Source organism: Tarenaya hassleriana, unplaced genomic scaffold, assembly GCF_000463585.1.
Source record: "Tarenaya hassleriana unplaced genomic scaffold, ASM46358v1 Cleome2, whole genome shotgun sequence".
NCBI lineage: Eukaryota > Viridiplantae > Streptophyta > Magnoliopsida > Brassicales > Cleomaceae > Tarenaya > Tarenaya hassleriana.
Genome location: NW_010965372.1, coordinates 1,681,298 through 1,707,430, shown reverse-complemented (window position 1 = coordinate 1,707,430; position 26,133 = coordinate 1,681,298). Strand labels below are relative to the sequence as shown.

The 26,133-nt window shown below is 39.9% G+C and overlaps 8 protein-coding genes across 14 annotated transcripts in view; 5 read left to right on the top strand and 3 right to left on the bottom strand.

Moving 5' to 3' along the window:
• The window catches only part of LOC104811636 (V-type proton ATPase subunit e1-like), a 2,010-nt gene extending 657 nt beyond the window's left edge, over nt 1-1,353 (top strand). Inside the window, exons 2-4 of one of the 2 annotated variants that reach the window (XM_010538393.1) lie at nt 66-191; nt 525-572; nt 1,022-1,353. In XM_010538393.1, coding sequence (XP_010536695.1) covers nt 94-191; nt 525-572; nt 1,022-1,088 — 213 coding nt within the window. In that variant the 5' untranslated portion in view covers nt 66-93 and the 3' untranslated portion in view covers nt 1,089-1,353. Of the gene's footprint in view, nt 1-6; nt 192-524; nt 573-1,021 lie in introns of those variants that run through there. The other variant, XM_019202416.1, reaches the window with a different exon arrangement.
• A 127-nt stretch (nt 1,354-1,480) lies between these two features.
• On the top strand, nt 1,481-3,788 carry LOC104811637 (cell division protein FtsZ homolog 1, chloroplastic). Its single transcript, XM_010538394.2, has 6 exons — nt 1,481-1,878; nt 2,178-2,277; nt 2,365-2,594; nt 2,710-2,877; nt 3,019-3,252; nt 3,445-3,788. The coding sequence occupies exons 1-6, from the start codon at nt 1,600-1,602 to the stop codon at nt 3,709-3,711; spliced, it is 1,278 nt and encodes a 425-aa protein (XP_010536696.1). The 5' UTR covers nt 1,481-1,599; the 3' UTR covers nt 3,712-3,788.
• A 177-nt stretch (nt 3,789-3,965) lies between these two features.
• Nucleotides 3,966-6,381, bottom strand: LOC104811638 (serine/threonine-protein phosphatase PP-X isozyme 2-like). The gene is made up of 8 exons (XM_010538395.2): nt 6,026-6,381; nt 5,374-5,526; nt 5,210-5,272; nt 5,049-5,134; nt 4,869-4,944; nt 4,511-4,779; nt 4,336-4,414; nt 3,966-4,235 (listed from the first exon to the last, which is right to left on the bottom strand). Exons 1-8 carry the CDS (start codon nt 6,164-6,166, stop codon nt 4,185-4,187), a joined length of 918 nt encoding a protein of 305 aa, XP_010536697.1. The 5' UTR covers nt 6,167-6,381; the 3' UTR covers nt 3,966-4,184.
• A 3,409-nt stretch (nt 6,382-9,790) lies between these two features.
• Nucleotides 9,791-12,690, top strand: LOC104811634 (indole-3-acetate O-methyltransferase 1-like). The gene is made up of 4 exons (XM_010538392.2): nt 9,791-9,937; nt 10,569-10,994; nt 11,080-11,355; nt 12,140-12,690. The coding sequence occupies exons 1-4, from the start codon at nt 9,824-9,826 to the stop codon at nt 12,491-12,493; spliced, it is 1,170 nt and encodes a 389-aa protein (XP_010536694.1). The 5' UTR covers nt 9,791-9,823; the 3' UTR covers nt 12,494-12,690.
• Nucleotides 12,691-13,002: 312 nt separating this feature from the next.
• Nucleotides 13,003-16,067, bottom strand: LOC104811633 (protein HOMOLOG OF MAMMALIAN LYST-INTERACTING PROTEIN 5). The gene is made up of 6 exons (XM_010538391.1): nt 15,890-16,067; nt 15,585-15,685; nt 15,049-15,158; nt 14,399-14,474; nt 14,102-14,242; nt 13,003-13,875 (listed from the first exon to the last, which is right to left on the bottom strand). The coding sequence occupies exons 1-6, from the start codon at nt 15,981-15,983 to the stop codon at nt 13,186-13,188; spliced, it is 1,212 nt and encodes a 403-aa protein (XP_010536693.1). The 5' UTR covers nt 15,984-16,067; the 3' UTR covers nt 13,003-13,185.
• Nucleotides 16,068-17,022: 955 nt separating this feature from the next.
• Nucleotides 17,023-20,941, top strand: LOC104811632 (phosphatidate cytidylyltransferase 3-like). 5 transcript variants are annotated; one of them, XR_771471.1, is made up of 13 exons: nt 17,023-17,188; nt 17,789-18,044; nt 18,128-18,381; nt 18,467-18,618; nt 18,747-18,888; nt 18,988-19,144; nt 19,238-19,285; nt 19,366-19,452; nt 19,564-19,692; nt 19,840-19,896; nt 20,110-20,193; nt 20,285-20,435; nt 20,841-20,941. XR_771471.1 is itself a non-coding variant. In XM_019202516.1 (12 exons), the coding sequence occupies exons 2-12, from the start codon at nt 17,850-17,852 to the stop codon at nt 20,366-20,368; spliced, it is 1,389 nt and encodes a 462-aa protein (XP_019058061.1). In that variant the 5' UTR covers nt 17,023-17,188; nt 17,812-17,849; the 3' UTR covers nt 20,369-20,762. The 5 variants fall into 5 exon arrangements, 3 of the variants coding, with proteins under 3 accessions (XP_019058061.1, XP_010536690.1, XP_010536692.1); XR_771470.1 differs by lacking the exon at nt 20,841-20,941 and adding an exon at nt 20,551-20,762; XM_019202516.1 differs by lacking the exon at nt 20,841-20,941 and having other exon boundaries at nt 17,812-18,044; nt 20,285-20,762.
• A 96-nt stretch (nt 20,942-21,037) lies between these two features.
• LOC104811631 (protein GrpE) lies at nt 21,038-23,187 on the bottom strand. 2 transcript variants are annotated; one of them, XM_010538387.1, is made up of 6 exons: nt 22,910-23,184; nt 22,334-22,532; nt 22,059-22,255; nt 21,800-21,967; nt 21,543-21,671; nt 21,038-21,369 (listed from the first exon to the last, which is right to left on the bottom strand). In XM_010538387.1, exons 1-6 carry the CDS (start codon nt 23,051-23,053, stop codon nt 21,271-21,273), a joined length of 936 nt encoding a protein of 311 aa, XP_010536689.1. In that variant the 5' UTR covers nt 23,054-23,184; the 3' UTR covers nt 21,038-21,270. The 2 variants fall into 2 exon arrangements, with proteins under 2 accessions (XP_010536689.1, XP_010536688.1); XM_010538386.2 differs by having other exon boundaries at nt 22,059-22,532; nt 22,910-23,187.
• A 1,175-nt stretch (nt 23,188-24,362) lies between these two features.
• On the top strand, nt 24,363-25,935 carry LOC104811629 (GDSL esterase/lipase At4g26790-like). Its single transcript, XM_010538385.2, has 3 exons — nt 24,363-24,813; nt 24,919-25,408; nt 25,519-25,935. Exons 1-3 carry the CDS (start codon nt 24,442-24,444, stop codon nt 25,710-25,712), a joined length of 1,056 nt encoding a protein of 351 aa, XP_010536687.1. The 5' UTR covers nt 24,363-24,441; the 3' UTR covers nt 25,713-25,935.
• Nucleotides 25,936-26,133: the final 198 nt, after the last annotated feature.

The window sequence follows — 26,133 nt, the reverse complement described above, 5'->3', positions numbered from 1 at the left end:
CTTCCGATCGCGTCGAGTTTTTTTTTCTCGTCTGAACCCTAAATCGCGCGTAATTCTCGTCGCAGGAATCTCCCTCCCAGATCAGGATCGAACATGGGTTTCCTTGTCACGACTCTAATCTTCGTCGTTGTAGGTGTCATTGCTTCGCTATGCGCCAGAATCTGCTGCAGCAGAGGTCCCTCCACCAACCTGTACGTTTCATTTCGTCCCCCTCAGTTCGATTTCTCCTCTTCTGCTACAGATTCGATCTTTTGGTTTAATACGTAAATCGTTTACTGCGTCAATGTAATGCGTCAATCTCTCCACTACCAATTGAGTAGTTATCCTCTTTTGCAATTGGAATTCAACAGGCGAAATGAAGTGTAATGTCTTTCTTGTTGTTAATTGGCGAATGTTCCCTTCAAGTGTTAATCCTGTCAAACTTCATTATCGCTTTTGCTTGGCTACTGGTTCACTTTCAAAAACTTTTTTTTTTTTGATGTTCATAAATACCTACCTAATCTTTGTGCTATATTATGATACAGGCTTCATCTTACCTTGGTCATCACGGCAACAGTCTGCTGTTGGATGATGTAAGTTCAGGATTTCCTTGTTTCTGAACCTTTGGTTGCTCAAGTAAATGCCATTTGAGCAGTCTGTCCTTGGCCATTTTTTCGGTTTCTTCTTGTTTCCCTGACCTTGACTTGTCCTTACTTGTTTCCTGTCAAATGGCCGCCACCATTGCTGAAATTTTGTCAAAGCTTGAACCTTTAGGCTTTTACTTACATGTTCCGTTGCATAGAGAACAGGACATCATATCACCAATATGGTGTTGTATATGTCAAATGCCAACAGCTCTAGTAGGCAAAAGAGCATAGTTATGTCCAACTTGCTGGCATTTTCTTCCACTGTAACTCTCAAGTCATGAACTAGCATTCGTGATGTGTTGTTATTGGCATTGGATTTGTTTCCTTGTCTGTTCGTACGGAGATCCACCTGTTGTCACCTGATATCATCGCTGTTATTTTTTTCACGGTGGTAGGTGGGCGATCGTATATCTTGCACAGATGAAGCCTCTCATTGTCCCAATCCTAAACGAGGGCGAGTAGAATCTTGCTCGGACATGAACCCTCTTGTTCTTGAACTATACAAATGAATGGCGGGCGGGTATTTGCTCCTTATTCAATTGTTCTGTATCTTCAAGATATCGGTTTTTCTGTGTAATTTCGTACACTCTTTTGGCATTGCCCTCTTCATCATTGATTTTTTTGTTGTAATCCGCTCATTCAGTTTCACATTCCCAGATTTCCAGAATGTAATATTGATGAAATAATCTTTGGAAGAACATTTTGTTTTCCATCATTCAAGTGGATATTTTGCTGTTTGGTGGATTGGTTTTCTATTTGAAAATGCCAAAATACTATGAAACGACGTCGTTTTTAGCTCAGGGTCCACTCCCATCTTTATTGCATTCTTCTGGAGATTTTTGGGCGACGAAAAATTTTTGAGCTTTGGACGATATTTTCTTCGGGGAAACCAACACTCTATCTTTAAAACCCTAGAAACCCTTTTTCTTTTTGTCTTTAACCAGAAGAATCTGCAGCAGGAGCGGCATCAACAATGGTGACAATCCCATTGGCGAACCTTAACGAGCTCACAATGTCTTCGTCTTCTTCTTGTTCGTTTCTTCCGAAATCTTCTCCCCATTCGTTGTTTGGTAGTTCAAACTCTAGAAGCGTTAAGGTTGGTGGTGGCTTCTCAAGGCGAAGCGGTTCTCGGTCTGGTTCTCTGCGGCTGAGGTGTTCGTTCGCGCCGATGGAATCTGCCAGAATTAAGGTGGTCGGTGTCGGCGGTGGCGGCAACAATGCCGTCAATCGCATGATTTCCAGCGGTTTGCAGGTCACATTTCCTTTTCACCCTTGTCTCGGAGAATGATTCAGACGCTTGAATTTCGTGCTATACTTTAATTTGGTGGTGCTTTTAGATGCGACGGATTCTTACTCCTTTTCAGTTGTTCAAAGTCATCTAGAATTTAGATATGGTTTTTCATTTGAAAATTATGTCTGGTTCTTTCTATATCTTAGTTAATCTCAGGAAGTTCGTATATCTTAGTCTTTGGCTGAAAATTCACATTTTGGAAAATGTGATGTTTCACTGTTGTTGGATTATGATCGATTCTTCTATTGCCCTAAAATCAGGGGGTTGATTTCTATGCCATAAACACGGATTCTCAAGCTCTGTTGCAGTCTGCAGCAGATAACCCTTTACAAATCGGAGAGCTTTTGACTCGTGGACTTGGTCAGTCCTATGAAGATTTCTCTTCTTGTGCTGAATATGGATTTGGTAATCAAACCATCAATCCGTCTCTGTTTACTTGAACTACAGGTACCGGTGGGAACCCGTTACTCGGGGAACAAGCTGCAGAGGAATCAAAGGATGCAATTGCTAATGCCCTTAAAGGATCGGACCTTGTTTTCATAACGGCTGGTATGGGAGGTGGCACAGGTTCTGGTGCTGCCCCTGTGGTAGCCCAGATTGCAAAGGAGTCTGGTTATTTAACTGTCGGTGTTGTTACCTATCCTTTCAGCTTCGAAGGCCGTAAAAGATCAGTGCAGGCATGTGATTAGAACTCTGTTTCGTTGCTTAGTGACACAAGATCGCAGAATTGATTCTGGTGATGTTTTACGGCAGAAAAGTCATTAGGGTTACGCTATCTTTTCGTTTCTTCAGGCATTGGAGGCGATTGAAAAGCTGCAGAAGAATGTAGACACGCTTATTGTGATTCCAAATGATCGTCTGCTAGATATTGCCGATGAACAGACACCTCTTCAGGATGCATTCCTTCTTGCTGATGATGTTCTACGTCAAGGAGTACAAGGAATTTCAGACATCATCACTGTGAGTTTCTATTAAGTGCCAAACTAGTTGTATACTCACTTCCTAGCATCTAGTTTGCGGTTCCACGATAAGAGAGACAGATTGTTTTTTGCTCCCCAGTCCCTGAAGTTTCTGAAAAAGGTTGTTCTTTTAAACTTTCAGATACCTGGACTGGTGAATGTTGATTTTGCCGATGTGAAGGCGGTTATGAAAGATTCCGGGACTGCAATGCTTGGAGTAGGCGTTTCTTCCAGCAAGAACCGAGCCGAAGAAGCAGCTGAACAAGCAACTTTGGCTCCTCTGATTGGGTCATCCATCCAATCAGCCACCGGAGTCGTGTATAACATCACCGGAGGAAAGGATATAACCTTGCAGGAAGTCAACCGAGTATCTCAGGTGCTATATCTTTCACTTTCACATATGGTTTATGACAGTTTTATTAACCTTCTAGAAGAAAGCTTTCAGGACCAAGAACATATATGTATATATATGTCAATCCATCTGAAAACCAGAAAGAGTAACAATACTATACAATCATGATGTATCATGTTCATTCTCTCCTATGGTGATATTTCTTCGGGTTTACAGGTTGTGACAAGTTTGGCAGACCCATCAGCCAATATCATATTCGGGGCTGTGGTGGATGATCGCTACACAGGAGAGCTTCATGTAACGATAATAGCCACGGGTTTCTCTCAGTCTTTCCAGAAGACGCTCTTGACCGATCCTCGAGCTGCTAAACTGCTCGGGTCTAGCGGCCAAGACAACAAAGGAGGTATTGCCCTTTCCCAGAAGCCATCTTCATCTCCTGCCACTGTCAACAACAAATCTCCTCCCCGTAGACTCTTCTTCTAATTCTCTTCCTCAACTCTGTACTGATTTGATCTTCTTTTGGGCTCAAAAGCTTCTCTCAAGAGTTCTCTTTGTTTTGAGCTTCGTGCCTTTGCAATGAAGTTGGCATTGTTTTAGTTGATTAGGTGATATGATATGATAAAATCAGGATGGAGGGATGAAGAAAAACGGTATCAAGATATGGTTGGGTCCATCAAAGAAATTGAATGTCTTGTACAGAAAGCCCTCGTCTTTTTCGCATTTGGAAGATCCATCCATGTACTCTCAAGATTTTCCTTAAACACTGAAGTACCATTACACAGAAAGGTCAAAGACAAAACTCAGTGGCAAGAAACAGACAAAGACTCGTATATATCTCCAGACATCAAAAGTAAATATCTTTGTGAAACCAAGATTGTAGATTCCTCTGCCCAACAGTGAAGAATCTTGGGGCAAGTTTCATGTACGAGTGAAGGCGTCAATCACTGTGTTGCAGCTCACAGGAAATAATCAGGTGCTGGTTTCTTGGGAGGAGCCCCTCTTGATTCCTGTATGTATCAAACGTTAATAACACTATCTCCATTAAGGAATTTGGACCTTTTGATTCAAATGGAAGGCATCTATAGGCACAAGGGCAAGCTCCCTTACCTGAGGAGCTGCTTCAAACACGTGGAATTCTCTGTTAAGATTCTCGTCCAGCTCGAGAATTGCAGCTACATTACCACATCTGAAACGTGTAGGAATATAAGAGCATGAAAAAGTCGGGCTATATAGCAAAAACAGAAAAAGAGAACGACGACTTTTCCTTTGGTGTAACTTATACCTATAACAGTAATTTGGAGCTGACCAGACTGTAACTATCTGGTTATTGAACATCCATTTATAACCTTCCATAACTAGCTGATGGGCTCGGCATATATAATCTATGTTGTTTGAGTGATTGAAGGAAGTGACAACGCTGCCACCAAAGAGGAATCCAGCACCTCGTGGACTCAGACCCCATCCGTCGACAATATCTTCTGGATCAGACCATAGAAGGTCACACATGGCACCATCATGTGGCACTTCTTGCTTCCGGTCAATAGTTCGAATCTGCCAAGAAAAAGGTAAAGATTTTCATCAGTTATCCTCCATAGCTAAAAGCTTCCAATTATATGAGCAGCGACAGATTTTTCATAAACCTGATCTAAGGTCATAATAGCTGGAGAGAGGCCACCATGAACACAAAATATCTTGTTCTCGACAAGAGCTGAAAGACTGAACAAGACCAAGCAGAGGAAGTTTTAAGGTTGTCACTGCAGAGTAAGAAAGCAAACCAACGCAGGAAGTAAAGTAAGAGGAAAAAAGCTCTGTATGTGTACCTTAAGTAGTCAAAAATGTCGGTGCAGTATCTCCAGACATTTACAGAGCCATATTTACGCAGGCATTCGTCATAAAATCCATATACCTACTAAATCCAGGGGTGTAACCATGTAAGTAATCATATATAACAAACTAAATTTATCGATTCGACTTAATTCACCTGTGTGATTTGCCGGCTCTCGTGATTCCCTCTAATGAGAGTTATACGGTCTGGATATCTGACCTGACAATACAAAAGCAAACCCACTTGAAGAAGTCAAGGACCCATTGGCAGAAGAGAACGTATTGGAACATGTGACTGAAATGGTCGGGCAAAGAAATTACCTTGAGAGCCAGTAGAAGGAGGAATGTCTCGACAGAGTAGAAACCTCGATCAACAAAATCTCCAAGAAACAAATAATTTGTCTTAGGGCAATCACCTCCTACTTTGAAAAGCTCTTTCATGTCATAGAACTGCCCATGTATGTCACCACATATCTGTTCCATCAAAGGAAAGGGAACACATAATCAATTTCGAAGTGTTTAACTTCAATTTCCATTTGTAATGACTTCCTGAAGTTGCAGTGAAATTCAAAATTATATTCAGGAAAATCGACAAAAACCCAGAACCCATAGTCTGGTCAAATACAAGAACCCTAAACCACTCATTCAATCCTATCTCGATTCTAAAACCCTAATTCTTCGGGGGGCTTGAACCTTTAGGCTTTTACTTACATGTTCCGTTGCATAGAGAACAGGACATCATATCACCAATATGGTGTTGTATATGTCAAATGCCAACAGCTCTAGTAGGCAAAAGAGCATAGTTATACTTCGGTCGAAAACCATCATCCTATTTCCTCAGATTCTAGACCTCTGATTTTCCACTTCCCAATATTCTCAGCACAAATCTTGAACTTCAAAGACTCAAATCTTCATACGTAACCATAAAACTTCCGATGCCCAGATCGAGAAATGAAAAAACAAAATTACTTACAGTGACAGGGGCATCGACCCTTTGAACATTGCTCTCTTCAACGAGGATTTCTATGGCTTTGAGGCAAAGAGCCTTCACCTCCGATTCATTCAACGGCTCGCAGCGCTTCAGCTGTTCAATCTGCCGATCCAAGTCTGACATATCTGCCCCTCGTTTCTTCCACTTGTTCTTAGAGCAATTCCAGAAAGAACACTAATTTTCGAGAATCAGATAAAGACCCTGAATCTCGTCGAATCTGCAAATCCTCCGCGGGAGAGTTTTTGCTCGTGTTCTTCCCCAGGAGAGGCGACGCTCTCCTCCTCCCCCGAGGAGTGTTTCCCACAGTTCCCCCTCTCTGTTTCAAGATTTCTTCAAAACCGCCCCACTGCTTTCACACAATTCTACATTCGGCGCGAATCTTTTTAAGTCGCTTCTTGGCCCATTTAAAATTTGTTGCAAGCCCATGTAATATCTCAAGGGCCCAAAATTAAATTTCTTGAAGATTGTTTTTTTAGAACAAAAATTAAAACAGCTGAATACTAATTATCAAAATAAATCCATTGATGAATTGAAGATCACGTTTTCTTTTTTGAAGAACCCCACAATTTTTTTGGATAATCAAATATTTTGGATCGAAATTCAAATAAACTTCAGGATATAAAAATGTAATTGCATCCCATATGCGAAATCAATACTACCATTATTCGATGAATAGCACTATTGTTTTAAATAAATTATTAGAGTTGATGGTTACAATTACGAGGGAAGTGAAATTGACAGGCCAAAATATTTCATCAGGCGATTAGTGGTCAAATAAAGAGAATGCAAAAAAAGGAATGTTGACCAGAGACTTCCTTTTTGAATTTTTTTTTTTATATTATACTTCTGAAAATCCAAACTAAAGTCATTTGGACAATTTTTCATGTAAGCTTTTAAATATTTATTTTATGTTAAATAACTAATTAAGTTGACGACCCAAATGGATAAAGTCGTTTAGGTAATTATAGGATAATTCATAACGGTTAGTGTATGTGTATGTGTATGTATGAAAACTATATTTTTTTTGTTATGGATTTTAATGCTAGCTATTATGTTAAGAAAAATATGTAAGAAATAATTTATTTTTTTTCATTATAGAAAAAACTAACAAAATGAACCGATGAATTAAATTAAGGTTCCACTATGGATTTACATTTCCATGTTGTAGGAGCTGTAATAACTATGGTTCTTTTCGTGTAAAATGTACTAATTAGTAGCAATAATTGATGGTGACTATGGTGAATAAAAAAAACATTATGTGTACATATATATATATATATATGAATGTATATGTATAGATATTGCCTTTGGAATCTCAACACAAAGATAGATAATTGCGTATAATATTAAAATGAGAGAATCGGGGCATAGTTCACGGTAATTATCAAAAGCCTCGAAGACCACAACAACAAATTTCCCGGTTTTCGGGTTACAAACTTTCTTTTGATTAATAGTTAAAAAAAAAATAATCAATATCGTAAAAAAATGAGAAAATAATCCAATTTTAGAGTCGGCACAAGCTTTAATATAATCATTGATTAAATTACAGAATATGCATAATACTTAATATTACTGATTAGATGATAATAGTTAATTAATGAAAAATAATTAAGTACTCCTTTTGTTGCCATGCATTGCATGCGATCAGTCAGTCAATCATATCGTGTTAGTTGCTTTAATTTCCCGCAGTAATAACATCCTATCTCCGAATCATAATATTTAATAAATCGTTCTTATATATATATATATATATAAGTATTATTTTATGAGGTAATCAAATGGGGCTTTTAGCACCATTAATGATGATTAAAGGTTTCTTGAAATCAATTATACTTTTTTTTGTTTTTGCAAAACTTCCGTTGTTTTCATTGAGAGCAAAGTTTCTTTCCAACGCACATTCAAGTCAGTCTCTATTCAGAGAAAAACATTCATGTGTTTCTCTAATTCTTTGGGAGATATAATTGGATCAAAAACCCGATAACTTTCAAATTATTTTTTTAAAAAAAATTCTGCTCTTCAAAAAAGGTTATATTTTTTTTCCGTGGTTTTACTATCGATCTACTATGTTTTTTTTTATATATATTTTTTCAAAGTGTAAATGAAAATAATTTTTAAAGCTTAAAAATAAGGAATATTTCTATTCGCAGATAGAACAAAAACCAAATTAATTGAAAAATGATATAAAAAACGATAATATTTTCAGAAAAAAAAAACTTGTTAAATAAAAAACAAATGCAATTCAAATACGAGAATAGAAATCAAATAAAATAAAAATTCGAATGAATACAATTATTCCAAAACATAAAAATAACATATATTTGTAGGTATTTGTTTTCCTTGTTTTGATTTGTCCTCGTTTTCTATGTCTAGAATGGGACTTAATTTCTTTTCACCGACCTTGTGGGCATGCTCCGGAAAGATTGCTTGTTGGCTTAATTTAATATAATATTGGACCCACAAATTTAAAGTTTTTATTTTTGCTACTATTTCTCTTTTATCGATCATCATTTGACCTATGAATTGAATGCCATGCAATTAGCAGTGCCCTATATAGCCTACACATTTACCATAAACATGTGACATCTTATCTATTAAGACCATGATTTCATGAATATATATATATATGTATGTATGTATGTTGCAAATGAACCACCCACGAAATGCCTAAGATTGCGTCAAATCTTATTTGATTCCAATGTTTATATTTCACGTTTCATAAACGACGGTATAAATTTTATATGGTTAGAGAGTTTTGAATTAAAAACTTGCTATACCGATTGGAAATCGTGGGCAGACGTTGAAAATCACATGCAAGGCACACACACACACACACATATATATATATATATATATATATATAACGCAAAGAAATTAAACGCGTATGGAGATATATAACCAATTTCTCGTCGTAAACATTATGTTTTCTACATCTAGAATTTTGTAATTTTGTCATTTATAAGATTGTCGGCGATCTATATATATATATATAGGACAAAAGATATATAGGGGTGATGATAAATGTATAGATACAATTACAGATGGTGAGTTCAAAGTCCGGCAACATCATGAAGAACCCTCTCTGATATTACTGCACTCTGTGATCCGAGGCCATTCAAATCTGGCGTCAATCTTGGGCCTTATTATTCCCAACCCAATTCCATGTACATTAATCTCATAAATTCTATATTTGTTCGTATATATATATATATGTATGTATATACTTGGAGAGTAAATTAGTACTCATGGGGGCATCTATATATGTAAAATTCTAGTGATTAGTTTTCAGGGGAATCTAGCAATATATATACTAATTAGAGAGTAAAGATAACCAAGACACGTGTAATTATTTACATGGTTCCTTTTCAACTAAATTTGAATTTAATTGTTTAAGAGCTTATATGCAGACACTTGTAAGAATTTTTATGGGAATATATAGTGTAATTAGCATATAAACACAAATATATATTCCTAATTAGAGAGTGAAGATAACCACCATATGACAGGTATTAGTATTCATGTGTGTTCCTTTTTCAATTAAATTAATATTTAATCAGGGATAAACATGAGAATCCGTGTAACAAAAATATACTAAATAGAGAATAAAGATAATTACGTGGTTCCCCTTCAACCAACTTAGTTTTTAATCGTTTGAGCCTTTTTTCCCCGACTCCTACATTCATCTCTCTCTCTCTATATATATATACCTAACTCTTGTCCGAGATTCACATTCACGGAACACAGAGAGAGAGAGAGAGAGAGAGAGAGAGAGAGAGAGAGAGAATGAAAGGAGAGGGAGACAAAAACGTGGCAGTGTGTGATATGAAGCTCGAGAGGCTTCTGAGCATGAAAGGTGGCAAAGGACAAGACAGCTATGCCAACAACTCTCAAGCTCAGGTCTCTCTTATTTATTTATTTATTTATTTCACATTTACGTTTACTGTATATATGTTTTTTTATTATATAAAATACTGTATATATGGCATATAATCTATTTCGTGTTTTTTGTTTTAATTACGATCGGTAAATTTACGTGAATTTTCCTTGTGTTTCTCAACTCACCGATCCTTCTGATTTGTTCGTCCTGAATTATTACAATTCGATACCGTGAATTTTTTTGAATGACCGGGTATTATGTACTGAAACCCAGACTAATCCAAGAACAGAACATTACGGCCATTTATTTTGTTCGTGAATGTATTGCTTTGATAGGGGTCTTGTCTTTTTGTGGGTTTAAACATCTTTTTTTTTTCTTGTCCTATAGATTCTCTTCGATTATCCAACCCTATACCACCTTCGTTATATATATATATATATATATATATTTATAGAAGCAAGTGCACTACTTATAGAGGACCAGCTCGACGTGTGCATGCATAGAGATGGATATTGGGTATATTACAAAATCACAAACGGGCCATTCATATATCGAATTACAAGATATTATTTCTTGAATGTTTATTATATGGATTTTTTTATTATAATATGGTTTTTAATGAAAAACATACGACGTTATGGCACCATGCAGGCGATGCACGCAAGATCGATGCTCCACCTGCTGGAGGAAACCCTAAACAAAGTCCACCTCCTGAAGTACTCCTCCTCCAATCCTCCGCCGTTCACGGTGGTCGATCTGGGCTGCTCCTCCGGAGCCAATACCGTCCACGTCATCGACTTCATCGTCAAACACATCTCCAAGCGGTTCGACGCCGCTGGAATCGAGCCGCCGGAGTTCTCCGCCTTCTTCTCCGACCTCCCCAGCAACGATTTCAACACTCTCTTCCAGCTCTTGCCCCCTCTCGTATCAAACTCCTGCATGGAGGAGTGCCTCGCAGCCGACGGAAACCGCTCCTACTTCGCCGCCGGAGTACCCGGATCGTTTTACCGGAGACTTTTTCCGGTGAGAACTATTGATGTTTTTCACTCTGCCTTCTCCTTGCACTGGCTCTCTCAGGTATAAACTAACACATGGCTAGACTTAATTTCGAAAGAAAGCCCGTTCTTAGTTACGAGGTTGACGTAAAAGGAAAACATCGTAGGTGCCGGAGTGCGTGACGGAGAAGAGATCGGCGGCGTACAACAGAGGGAGAGTGTTCATCCATGGCGCGGGAGAGAAGACGGCCATGGCATACAAGAGGCAGTTCCAAGAAGACCTTGGAGTGTTCATAAGGGCTCGAGCCCGAGAGCTCAAGCGAGGGGGCTCGATGTTCCTGGTCTGTCTCGGCCGCACCTCTGTGGACCCCACCGACCAGGGTGGTGCCGGCCTTCTCTTTGGGACCCACTTCCAGGACGCCTGGGACGACCTTGTCCGAGAGGTATGTATACATCTAAACTATAACCAATCTCTCTTTATGGTACGTATGATGAGCAAATTAATACATAAATCAAGTTCTCTTTGATCACACTTAAATTTATTTTGGAATCCGCCATAATTAGGTATGTGGGCTTTATACATATTCATTCATAAGTAGAGAATCAAATGCATCCGGACAAGATTTTAGCTTTTGCTTTACACAAGCTCTTTAAATCTATCCACACACACACAAAAAAAAAAAGAAAAAAGATTTGCCCTAAATCCATGTGAAGTGGATTAAGGGCGTAGAGGCAAATGATTGTGGTTGCTATACGAACCAGATGATGAAACTCTCATCAGCCCTGTTTCAACCGCAATCAATCCTATCCGTTGGATGCCCTCTATCGGGTGAATCTCAACCGTCCATTTGCGGTCGGCAACATCATGGCCGGTGTAGAGACAAAACTGGCGGACCATATCATGGAGTCCGGTAAAAAGAGACTACAGAAAGGTTAAAAGAGAACAATGCCGATGCCACTTCTTTATCCTAACACAATCATTTCAAGCCATCTGATCAAATTTTCATCACTACGAAAGGTGTTGTGCATGTGCTTTTCAGACAGGAAAAAAAGGAAGAAATTAACACTGCTATATATATATATATATGTATGTGTATATATAACATATTAATATCATGAATTGGTTTGATTTGAGAAATCAAACCCTAACCCATCTTCATATCGTGATTAAATACAATCAAGAAATTAACATAACATTAACATCGTTTTGCGAAAACATTGCAACAGGGACTGGTGACGGCGGAGAAGCGTGATAGCTTCAACATTCCGGTATACGCCCCGAGCCTACAGGATTTCAAGGAGGTGGTGGAAGCGGAGGGATCGCTCGTGGTGGATAAGCTCATCGTCTTCAAAGGAGGAAGCCCTCTCGTGGTGAGCCAGCCAGACGACGCCTCGGAAGTTGGCCGAGCATTTTCCATCAGCTGCCGGAGCGTTGCAGGGGTTCTCGTAGAGGCTCATATCGGCCAAGATCTCAGCGACGAGCTGTTCTTTCGGGTCGAACGTCGAGCCGCGGGCCATGCCAAGGAGGTCCTGGAGCATCTGCAGTTCTTTCACATCGTCGCTTCCTTGTCACTTGCTTAATCAGTTGCAACTCATATATATACATATGAGTAGAGAAACACTAGGAATGTTTACATTCTGTGTGCTTTTTTTCTTTTTGTTCTCTTGTGGCGTTTAGTGTTTCATTTTCCCTTCTCTTTGTTGTTTTCCTCCTCGGCGTTTGGATAATGTAAACACAGATATCGGCTAAGTCCTTTTTGTTTTATTCTCAAACTCTATCGGAAACTAAGCGCTCCCTTACCCCCAACAGTACATTCGCCGAAGCAAAAACCGTACAGACAGACACCTCTCAAAAATACATGACGCGGAAGCCAATGAGAGGGTTTGATTATGGGCCAATAGCGATAGTCTTGGGCCCTCACCATCGGCCCATTTATCTATATCAACAATATGCGGTCATTGCTTTTCAGAAAATTATATTAAAAAAAACTGTACAAGACAATTGAAATCCAAGACATGACTATCCTAATAAACAAGACATGAATATATCTACATCTATCTATATATATATATATATAGAATCGTTGAAGGAGCAAGCAAAGGATATTAGCTTTGAGATATTTTAGAAGATGGGCATGTATTTTTTTTTTGTACATATACACCGAGGTGGCACGAATTTTCAACCCAAGCTAAACAAACCAAGAAAGTCAACACCAAACCATTTTCAGTATCATACCGAGAATCAAAACAGAAATCGTTACAGAACATAAAAATCACTGACCGGCCGATGGATTAGTAAGCAACTCAAGCGACTTCTTCAGGTAGTCCACCGCGATCGAGACATCGTCGAAAGCCAAGGCTCCAACCGCAAATCTCGCCGCCTTGTGTGCCTCGGCCACTTTCTCAGCAGGTGGCTGGTAACTGCTGTCGTATTGGTACTTCGGTGTCGGATCTGGCACAGTTGCATTTCCGACGCGCCCATTTGAGGATGAGTAAGGGGGTGCCGAGGAGAAGCTAGTGGAAGAAGGTGCGGGAGCGGAATGAGGAGAGTAGTAAGGGTCGGGGTTTTGATAGTGAGAAGGGTAGTGAGACGGAGTGGAAGGTAGGCTGCTCTCGGAAAAGCTCGGGTAAGATTGGAAATTAGGGTACGAATAAGGAGAGGATGGCTCGTGAGACGGGTAGTTTTGAGGTGGAATGTGCTGTTGTGACGGGTCTTGGTGGTAAGGTTGATGAACGTAGGGCTGAGGGTAAGGGGTGTCTGATCGGCTCGTGGCAGCGGGTAGGTCATTGGTAGGATATGTCTGATTATGATAAGAAGGAGGTGGCAGTGGTGAGTGATCATCATTAGGAGGTGGATGTGGAAATTCGGGTAAATGATGGTGGCTTGAACCATGGTTTAAGTCATGTGGCGGACCAGGCTCTGTTCTCTGACTGGTTTCGACCGTTTCGCTCGCACCAAGATCCTGTGTACAATTCACAATGTGCAAAAAGATGGGTAAAAGACTCTATCACGAAAGAAATTGCATCTATAAGACCCGAGTTGTTTAAATCTTACACATATATGCATGTGTACGTCTGTATATCTAGATCATTCTCAAAGTTAGAAAAGAATTTCAAGTTCTTGTATCGTATATGTGCTGTTATCATAAGCAATCATTATCATAAGCATTCAAGTTGAGAAAACTTTACATATGTGCCGCTTGGACCGCTTGATGGCACGGATAAATCATCATCACCAGCAGGACCGCCCGGTGTGGGTTTCCTTCCTTCTTTCAACGCTTTCCTTATGTCAGCAGCCTTCCAAGCAGCATATTTCTGTTTCTGCTCCATCTGCCCAAGTCCCGAACAAAGCCATAAGAAAAAAAAAATTTGTCACCTACGACAGCCAACCATTAGTTTTCCTGTACAAATTCATCAATGCTAAATCGTTTCACAATTTAGAGTTTCTCGCGGAACTTCAAAGCGAAGGGACAAGTAGAAACTCACATCTGGAGGAAGCGGCCCAAACTGGTTGAGAATTTCAAAGAAAATGCTTGCAGCATAAAATGTTTTGGCTGTATTCCTGTAAAAGCCATGGTTGACAATAATTTCTTACATTCGACCCGATCTTCTATATATGAGTCACACCAACTCAAGTATTGATTCTAAACTAGTCACAAAAACTGAACAAAGAGTTGAACCGAAACCATAATCAGAAATGATTACCACTAAAAAGTTGAGCCTTATCCCCAAGAGCAGAAAGAAAGAAGACAAGATAAGGTAAGTTTTGGAGCTGGACACACCCAGTTGATTCCTTAGATAATAATCTTTCTAGTCTAAATATATTGGTTTCCTGTTAGCACTTTGTATGTATTTCCGTTTGATGGTCATCAGCACACGACACTGCTGAACAGTAACACCTACAAAGCATCTTGATGGACATGTATGCCTATTTCAATATAGGTATTCCTTCATTGATTCCAACATTAGGAACCCAAAACTAAACGAAGAACAGATTTAGGGAAATAAGGAAATCCCATGACATTCAACTAGTATCAGTGGTGACCCCAACTGGTTAAGGAATTTCCCGAACTTGGATGTCAGGTGGCAACGGATGTGATAGTAAAAAACATAAAGAAAAAGGAAACTCATCTTACAAGTCTGCTCTTCCCGCACGATCTTGCTTGTCTGCCTTCGCAAAGACATTCAGTGCAAAACCCTCCACATGCAGATTGTCATCAGATGAAAGATCTAATGATTTCTTATCCTGGAAAGAACAAAACCAAAAATTAGCCTAAAAACTTGGAACTAGTCACAAGGGTTCACCATAATGTGTCATCCACTACTGTCAATAGCATCATTCAGAGTTAAATGCAACCGGCAGGATCAATTAGCATAATATATGATATCTTAGTATCGCAGAAGTAGGATCTTAGCAACTTATCCAAGACCCTGTCAAACACAATTTCATTAATCACTTTCATTCTTCCACATGCTATCTCAAACCTTCTTGTACTAAATGACTAAAACATATTCATCAACAAACTATTCAAAGACTGAAAAGGAGGAATTCATTCCACTCACTGATACCCAAAATTCATCAACAAAACATTCAAAGACTGAAAAGAAGACATTTGTTCCAGTAATATCCAAAATACCAACTTCAGCTATTCAAAAGGGGTGAAGAAAATACCTTCTCCAGCTGATTAATGAGGGACATGAGAAGTGAATTAGTAGTCTTAGTCCTCTCGCTCTGTGGGATCTTCAACCCTCGTTCCATGGCGTATAGCCGACCTGGTCATAAACACGACGATCAATAACCAAGGAATTTTTTTTTACAAAAACCACCAAAAGTTCACGAAAAACGAAACACTATCATGGATATATCACAAATCTCAGCAATACTCAATCGCAGGAAGCGATCACATCGATTAACGAAAAGATATAAATAATCTAGGTTTCTAATCAGAGAGAGGGAGGGAGGAAAACACAACGCACAGTAATAAGCAACAAGAGGTTCGTGCTTCTGCAACTCATCAGCGCGTTGCAAGTAGGGAAGAAGAATCTTCGCCGGTTCGTTCTGGTTCGACATTGATTTTGCGCTTCGTGGATTTCTCCGACGGAGAAGACGACGATTCGGCCTGTTCAAAATGGAATTTTTTTTATCGGTGGTAATGGGGCTTTGTCTCTATTAACGCGTTTGTGATAGTAGTGAAGCCCAAAACGACGTCGTGGAAGTGACATCGAATTCAAACCTTCAGCGTGAAGATTCGAAGCACCGAGATTTAGCAGTTCAGACCATTTCCTTGACAAATTTATCAGATCCACCCTAACAATTCTTGAGTCACCATGTTTTTCCCCCATTCTTTTCAAAAAATACCAATTAACCCCATAATTTCAGAAGCAACCCATTTTAAGTCACACTAATTTGAAATGTTAGGTAAAGGGCCAAAGTAACTAAAAAAAGAGTACTCACTATCCAAACACAGATACAAACATACACACCTAGCAACGACATTTTTACTCTCTCCCTGTCTGTCTCCTGTGACGTTCGTTTCACAGAGATTGAACTCTCTATGGCAAACATTGTACGATCACATATCTCTCTCTTGTCTTCATGGTGAAACCGGAACTGGACCGGCGCCAGAAACATGAGATGTCGAGTCCTCTTTCGAAATGGCTACATAGTTCGATGGCACAATAGGTCTTGTGAGACTTTCCCGTTTCCCGTCCTTTGCAGTTGACCGACTTCCGTTTTGGTGAGATTTTAGAGATAGACGCCGGTTAGGTGTTCCGTTTTCTTGGAGATGACTGGTCTTGCAGGGCTCGGCCTTGTCCCAAAGGCTGAATCTTTATGCCCTATTGAGGCAAGACCAAAGTTTCAGTTAATCTTCGGGTACAGAGTTAGGCAACAAAAAAAAAATTTAAAATAACCCTACTGAAATGGGCCACACAAATTATCGACTTGAATTAATAGGCCCAAATCACAAGGCCCAAACATAAAAGTATGACACGTGGTATATTGGTATTTACACGTGGCAGACGAGAGTAGCTCCTCGCCCTACGCATGTGACAATCCTCCAAACGAATGTATTTCTCCTCTTCCGGAATCGGTGAGTGATGTCATCACCGCTACGTGCTCGTCCACTACGTCTCCCATCGCTAATCGTATCTTCTCCCCCTTTTCGTCTCATTTCCACATTTCTTTGATTCAGGGTTTTGTTTCCATTTCTCGATCATCTTCAGATTCCTGGCGCCACGTTTCTCTCCATCGAAGACTGCTAAATCCGAGTTTCTGTAAGTCCCCCCCCTCCCCCGTTTCTCGGTCTCTTGATCCGTTGTTTAAACGAGGGTTCGAAGTTTGATTCAAACCGATTCTTGGGTTTATCAGATTTTCTAGGGATTTCGGTGGTTCTGATTGAGGTTTGATCGCATTGGTTTCGGATTTTAGGCATAAATGGATTATGGAACTCCTTAGCGAAGAGTGTCGCTCAAGTAATCCGATCATGGTTATGTTTTGCCCACACATACATACATACATGCATGAACGTGTGTGCATGCGAGCATAGTGATGAGAGAGAACATCTAGATTCTTGACGAGTAACCTCAGCATTTGTACATTAACAGTTCGTAAACATCGTATCATGTTAATATTCACAGATACACCTAAGAGTTTTCTGTTGAAAAGGTTTGAAACAGATAATCGTCTCTGTATTATCGTAGTTTTCTAGGTTCCAAAGTGTGATCAGAACATGGTGATGAAGACATGAACACCAATGTTTCGTTTGATCATATGACATGTTCTTCCCCTCAAATGCTTAAATTTTGCTGGGTTCTGTTCATCTCTACTGTAGCTTAGCATGGGAAGATTTGTTTAACTTCTTCCATAACCTACAGAAGTAATTTCAAGGAAAGTGCAGAAGTATATAGCTATCTCGAAACTGCCGCCCGAAGTTGGATGGCATTGCAAAAGGATCATTATTCTGGTTCTCCGCGAGCAGGAAAACAAAGGGATCAGAATTATCCCAATTCGCCGACTGTTAAGACCAATGGCCAAAGGGATAACCCCATTCCTAGTTCGCCAAGTGCCCGCTCCACAGCATTTGATTCTCCTTCTCCTCGGCTTCGTCACCGGAGACGGCGATCAACTGAGGTTTTTTTTACATATGCATGAATTTCTTAAACTTGGTCTTGTGCATTAGATTCTAGCTCTGATGGTGTTCTTCTGGAGATCAGTTTCCAGGTGACATAAACAGAGCAAATGGGAGCAATTTGATGACTGCAAGTGAAAGCAAATACCGGTCTATGTGGATTAGGACATGTTCATCTCTATGGATGCTTGGCGGGGTTATCTTTATTATCTACATGGGACATCTCTACATCTGGGCTATGGTTGTGGTGATACAGATATTCATGGCAAGAGAGCTCTTCCTTCTTCTCAGAAGAGCTCATGAAGAGCGATGCCTACCCGGGTTCAGGCTCTTGAACTGGTACACAAGCTTACTTGAGAATGAGGAATAGAGAATCTACCAAGTTCTTGATCTGACTGATACTTACCTGGATTGTTTCGTGCAGGCACTTTTTCTTTACGGCTATGCTGTTTGTCTATGGCCGCATTTTCCGTCAGCAGCTAGTAAACACAGTATCATCTGACAAATTCTTCTACAAGCTTGTGAGTGGTCTCATCAAATACCAGATGGTTATTTGCTATTTCCTCTATATCGCAGGTCTGTTTTCCAGCGCCACATGCCTCGTGATTCTTTGCTTTTTTGTTTTGTTTTTTTGGTTTCTGGTTCCACAATTGAAAATTCGGAATGAATCCCTCTCAGAGGTAAACCCATGTTGAATTGATCAGGTTTCATGTGGTTTATCCTTACGCTGAAGAAGAAGATGTACAAGTATCAGTTCAGTCAATATGCCTGGACACATATGATCCTTATAGTGGTGTTTACACAATCTTCTTTCACCGTGGCCAATATCTTCGAAGGGATCTTCTGGTAAAATGCTGATATCCAGAAAAAGGCATCAATGGTTTCCTCATCACACGGAGAAATACAGAAAAAAAATCATCTTTTTGGTTTTATGATGATTTGCAGGTTTCTTCTACCAGCAGCACTTATTGCCATGAACGATGTCGCTGCTTATTTCTTTGGGGTCTATTTTGGGAAGACACCGTTGATAAAACTGTCCCCAAAGAAAACATGGGAAGGATTCATCGGGGCATCTGTAGCAACGATGATCTCTGCATTTGTGGTAATCTCACCGCCGTCCAGTCTTGACTTGCTTTCACATATTGAGACCTTTTCGCTTGATGTCAGGACTAATTGACTTAATACTTCTGTTTAGTTTGCAAATGTAATGGGCCAGTTCCAATGGCTTACATGCCCGAGGAAGGTATTTGACATCTCCATTTCCATCCCTGATTTCGCTTGATGCTTATCGTTTCTACTTCAAACCGAATTTGATGCTTGCAGGATTTATCCACTGGATGGCTTCACTGTGATCCAGGCCCTCTGTTCAGGCCAGAGTATTATCCATTGCCTTGGTGGATTACTCGATTTGTAAGAAATTATCTCTCTCTCTCTTTCGCTCGTGGAAGGTAGTGTTTGTGCTGAAATCCTGAATTAACCTCGTTTATATTCACTAAGATGCAACAATCACTTGCTTTTCAGACTCCATGGAAAGAGATGTCAGTTTTACCGGTGCAATGGCATGCTCTGTGTCTCGGTCTATTTGCATCGATAATAGCACCATTCGGAGGTTTCTTTGCCAGTGGTTTCAAAAGAGCTTTCAAGATCAAGGTTAGACATCTAAATTTTTTTTCATTTCCTATAACCCTCTCAGTTTATAAGCCATAGATGAAGAAGATCGGAGATTTTACATGATCAATTTCCGGGCTTCCATGATTTGTTTTCTGTTTCCTTGGATCTAATCTTTGATGCTGGCAGGATTTCGGAGATAGCATTCCTGGGCACGGAGGTTTCACCGACAGAATGGATTGCCAGGTAATAAAACTCGTATCGAATCTATAACAGAGGGAATCTGCATGCATTTTAAGAATTAGGTAAACTCAACTAGCCTGCAAGACTGAACCTATCACATAGCATGTAGATGGATATTGTATCAAAACTGACCTCAGGGTGAAGTCATTACCTGACCTGAGAAATCATACATATCAACCAAGAGATAACACTGAAGAACTAATCCTTCATTTTCAGATGGTGATGGCAGTTTTCGCATACATCTATATCCAATCCTTCATCATTCCCCAAGACTATAGCGTCGAGATGATCCTAGACCAGGTAATAAACTCGATAGTCAATACCAAATGTCTGCCTCCCTGCAACCTTGGATCTGTGGGACATGATGTCGGGTACTAATATTTTGGTACAGATAATGAGAAGCCTCAGTCGGGAAGAGCAGCAGAGGCTTTACGTAAAGCTCGGTGACATTCTTTGGCAGCAGATACAAGGGTAAGTTTTAGCTCAAAGGGCAGTCCGATGCACAAATCATCCCGTGGTCTGGAAACGGTCCCTCCGCAAGGGTAAGTTTTAGCTTAGGTTAGGACAAAAAAAACAGAAGTCGGTTTTTTCTTCAGCGTCTATATTAGGATTCTTTTTCTCAGACATGTTAAAAGAACATACGGATTCCTTGCTCAGGGAAAAGATCAGATCCAGATCAGGGGTTTCGTTTAGTTTCTGCTGGCTTTTGCTCCATTGTCAATGAAGCAAAAAGCTGTTCCCACTTTTGTAAATGATGTTTTTTTTTTTTACCCCTTTTAACAGAGATTGATTTCCCTCTTCTCAGTTAAGTTTTGTTTTCTGTATATGGATTTGTGGGTCTTTCTTTTGTTGCCTGCAAAATTTGATCAGTACCTGTATCTGTTCCCTCCAGACATTGAATCCGTTTTCTGAAACATATAGCCGAAAAGGAACCATTTTTTTTACAGAGAATACGAAAGCAAACCTGCCCTCGTCGTAACCTTGATGGAGATCGGCGCCTCAACCACGGCGGAAGAAGGCGCGAACTGCCGGGAAACCGCTGGCGCGAAACTTCTCGGACAAAGCTAATTCAGTTTTGAAACACGAGAACAGCAGTTTCCCGCCACCCATCGAGACAGAGCCATTGAGAGAGAGGAACAGGGACTGACAAAGGGAAAAACCCTAATTCGATGATCATCAGAAGTACTTCGAGTCAGAGCTCAATAGATAACAAAGCTATGGCTATCAAGATAGAAGCAAACACAGAACCAGAGTTTTCTTTTCCCTGGAGCAATTTATGGGATCTTGTTCATGAAATGAATACTTGGAAGAAAAAGAAAAGCTACGACTCTGGAAGGATGATGCTGCAGCAAAATTTCGAGATCTCTTGTCTGACTTTCACGCCTCGGACCCTTTGCCGTCGTATTGGCCCTCCGCCGCCTGAGTAACACCAACCTCTGCTGGCCTTATAACTCGATCGTACAACATGTACCCAGACTGAGACGATTAACAAAAGGGATCATGAAATTATGTCAATGGGAACCAAAACTTCTATTTGATCTTTTAGTTGCCATGGAAAATCTCAATTTATAATTTTATATGTGCTCCGAGTTCAACCAGAGCAAGAAAGACATGAAATCAAATAACCCGAATAAAGCTCTGTATCTTACCTTCAAGACATGAGCAACTGTGCCTTCAGGCTTCGAGGCATCCGGGACTTGGAACACGGCGTTATGCCTGTTCGGATCAAATGGCTCGTTCAAAGGATCATACTTCTCCAGACCAAATTTCTTGAATACCTGCAGATCACAGATGAATTGTCTTTTTTCAGAAACCACCCTCGTGTATGAGTTTCTTGTCTCGACAAGAAGGGTGACAAGATCAACACAAGAGTGAGAGATATAGCATCATCTACAAGAAGCTCTACCTCGGCTAGCTGTTTCTCAGTCATCTCCACCCCTTCTAGAAGGGTTTTTAACAGCGGAGCAGCCCCAGCCGAATCTTTCGAAGTGTCAATCTTTGAGAAACTATCTTTGACAACCGAAGAAGCTCTTCCAAGATTATCTGCCACATCCAAAAGACTCTTTGCGAAATTCTGCAGTAACGTTTCAGAAGGCGGAAGTATCAGTACATGTCTTGTAAAGAGAACAAGTTATCCAAGAAAGATGGCGTCCAAAAATACTAACCTGTATAGCATACTTTTTGGAGTTTTCGGCTTCCCGTCTTGTCCTGTCCATGACATTTTCCATCTCTGCGTAAGTGCGAAGAACTTTGTCTTTCATCTGTCCAAGCTCTTGGTGCTTGGTCTTTAGAAGCTCCTCCTTCTCAGCCACGAGTTTCACCAAATCATCCCTCGACAAATCATCAGCGTCGGTCTCTGAATCTGAATCAGAAAATGCAGTTCGTTTAGTACCCCTCCGCCTGCTTTGCACGGAAGAATCACCAGATTCTGAATCAAGACCTGATTCTTCTGTCTCGGTTGTAGCTTTCCCTGTCTCGGAATCTTTATCAACAGCACCTTCACTGGAGTTCGATGCCTCGGTGTTATTATTCTCTTTCTCATTGGGTTCGGGTGATGCAGAGGAAGAAAAACCAAATCTTTGAAAGGCAGAGGAATTAGCAGTGAGGTGATCGAAAAGGGACACCTGAGCTGGAACAAGCTGCAACGGGAAATCGTAAGCCGGGCAAGCAAAATTCAATGACCAAATCCTACTCTATTTGCTAAAAACCCTACATGAAAGCAATCCTCATGTAAAGATGAAAGATGAAGAGGAACACTGATTCAACTGACAAAGCAAGAAGATCCCTTGTAACAGTTAATGCCATTGTAGGATAAGCAGCAGAATATACTATATATCGTCACCATGAGCTATAAAGCCGAGTACGGAACATAATATAGAAAACAGTAACATTCAATCGACAGGCTTTCTAGAAGAAACGTTGAATTGAGATCAAAATCAAACAGACCCTTAAACCCTAGCAAAACCCTACGAAGGAATTAAGCACGAAAAATCATCAAATCGACACGGAACCTTACCTTATTAGGAGATTCCTGAACGAGGGAATGAAACTGACCGGAGAAGATTGAAACCCGATTCCTCACCGGAGCAGCGACGGCGGCGAGCGACGAGCGTAAGCCCGCGCTGCGAGAAACTCGAGACAAAACCCTCGAAACCAACATCACGAATATGTGTAACAAACAAATCAGAAACCACAAAAAGAACAAAGAATAGAAGCTTTATTCAGAGATGAGAACGGAGAGATTTTTTGTGTGTTTTTATGTCAATGTCTGGAGAGGGTGGCGAGAAACAGACGTGCTTGGGGAAGAAGCAAATCTCTCTTTACGAAATGACGGAAATGCCCTTAACGAGAGTGATCCTCTTCAACGAAGGGACAAAAATGTAAATACCGTTGTTCCGGGAGGGTATTATTGTTAATGTCCGACTCAGAGATCTCACTTGACATTTTATACAGTGAAGACCGTTTCCATTTTGAGCCCATGAACTTCGGCCATTAGGCCCAGTTCCAATCTAGATCCGAAATCTTGAGGATTATGTTACGTGGATTGCTATGTAATATATGAGCATACACACACACACATATATATATATATATATATGGGTGCATGTATATATATATATATATATAATCATATACAGTGTATATATAAATTCACAACAACCTCCTTGGCCCATTTCAAGCAAAAAAAAGAAAAGGTTTACAGAAGACAGCTATATATGGAAGTTAAACAACCTGCAACTTCACATTTGAAACATGAACACACACAGGTTTAGATGAACAAAACAGCAACAAGAACGAACAAACCTTGTTTTGTCCTCAACCACTCATCAAAGAGAAGCGTGTGTGTATATATATATATGTATATGTATGTGCTTATATGTGTTATGTTCCGTCTTGTAAACGATCACGAATCTTTCTAGTTCAAGAAATGATGCTTCTGTCACCAAAAAAAAAAAAAGGGGGGGGAGAGACAGTGCCTATATAAGTAAAGGTCCTAATTTAATGAAAGGGTCATTAGCTAAGTAGCTTCACCTCACTATACTGACCCAAGAACTGAATTATGTGGCCAATCTTAATGACAGCAATTAATATCTGTTTTGTGAACAAAATTAGGGTCGGTTCGGATTTGGATTCTGTTTTTTACTGGTAAAAAAACTCATTTTTTTTAAAAAAAAAATTCGATTTTCGATTATTTTTTATTCGGTTCGGTTTGAATTTGGTTTTTATATCAGATTCGTTTCGGTTATTGTTCTTATTCGGTTCGATTCAACTATTCCATTAATAATTAAAATATATCTAACTTTGTAACTTTTTTTTTTGGGTATGAAATCTAACTTTGTAACTTGGATTACAGGAATATTAAATATGATAGAAAATGTTTTGGTACGTTTTGTGGGCAAGTAGCTTTCAACCACTTTAATGCTTGAGCCGTATTGTTTACACCCTTCAACCAACTTCTGTCAAATTTCTTTCTCTCCACATAATACAAAGTTTTAGACTTTTTTTGTTTCTGAGATTCACATCCAAAGAAGAAACCGATTCAAAGCCATGATGCATGAGAGAGTTCTTCTCTTACTGTTCATCATGGCTCAGATAGTAGAGCAAACGCCGATAACCGACGGGAAAGTTCCCGCGGTTATCGTGTTCGGAGACTCTACCGTGGATTCGGGGAACAATAACCAGATATCTACGGTCCTAAAGAGCAATTTCCAGCCTTATGGCCGGGATTTCTTCGGCGGTCAGCCCACAGGGAGATTCTCAAACGGTCGGATTCCGCCCGATTTCATCTCGGAAGCTTTCGGGGTCAAGAAAACGGTGCCCGCTTACCTCGACCCCGCATACAGCATCGCAGACTTTGCAACCGGAGTCTGCTTCGCTTCAGCTGGAACCGGCTATGACAATGCAACTTCTGATGTTCTTGTAAGTCATATAACTATATATATATATATATATATATATATCAATCCATGATTAAATATTATAGTTCTGTAACATATATATATATATATATTGTATCCTATATAGTCTGTGATACCATTATGGAGAGAACTGGATAACTACAAGGAATATCAGAGCAGGCTGAGGAGTTTTCTTGGTGAAGAAAAAGCAGATGAAGTTGTAAGGGAAGCACTTTACTTGATAAGCATAGGAACAAATGATTTCCTCGAGAACTATTACCTTCTTCCTCATCGATCGTCTCAGTATTCCGCCGACGAATACCAGAAATTCTTGGCCGGAATCTCGAGGAATTTCATCGCGGAGCTCTACGGACTCGGGGCTCGGAAGATCTCCCTGACGGGCCTCGTCCCTATCGGATGCTTGCCCTTGGAAAGAACGACTCGTATCATCTACGGAAGCCAATGCATCGATGAATACAACGATGCGGCGAGAGATTTCAACGTCAAGTTAGAGTCCATGGCTGCAGAGATGAACCTGCAGCATTATGGACTCAAGCTCGTGTTTTCAAACCCATACGGGCTATTCTCTGAAATCCTAAACAATCCTCAATCATTTGGTTAGTTTTTTTAAGACTAACTTCTGTCAGTTCCACGTGTAATCAGATTTCCAAGATTCTTGGAACAAAGATTCTGTGTCTGACAATGTGTTCTTGATTCTGATTTTCAGGCTTCCGTAACGTGAGAAGTGCATGCTGTGGAACCGGTTACTACGAGATGAGCTACTTGTGCGACAAGCTGAATCCGTTCACGTGTACGGACGCGGACAAGTACGTGTTTTGGGATTCGTTTCACCCGACGGAGAAGACCAACGCCATTGTCGCAGCCCATATTCTCAAGCACGACCTTTCTCAGTTCCAGTGATACACATATATATATTACGTATTTACATATATGCCGTGTTTTTGTATCAATGCGTGTGTATCCACAGTATTTTTAGATAATATTTTTATTTTTTTTCCGACATTGATTCTATATAGATAGAAGTAAAAATATTGTCCCAGCTTCTTATCCCTGGTTTCACTTTGGGACATTAAGCTTGTGTTGTACGAGAAGTTTCATGTTGAATCTGTTTTAGTAATTTTAAGGACATCTCGTATAAAATAATTATATAATTGAAAAAAAAAACAAGATAAATTCGGAGAAAGAAATATGAAGTTTTATTTAAATTCTCATAAATAAATATAATTTTTTTCGTGTGATATAAAAAATGAACTATTTAAATCTTGTCAAATTACACATCGAGTGAATACTGAAATATGAAGTTTTTAATTTGATAATATTT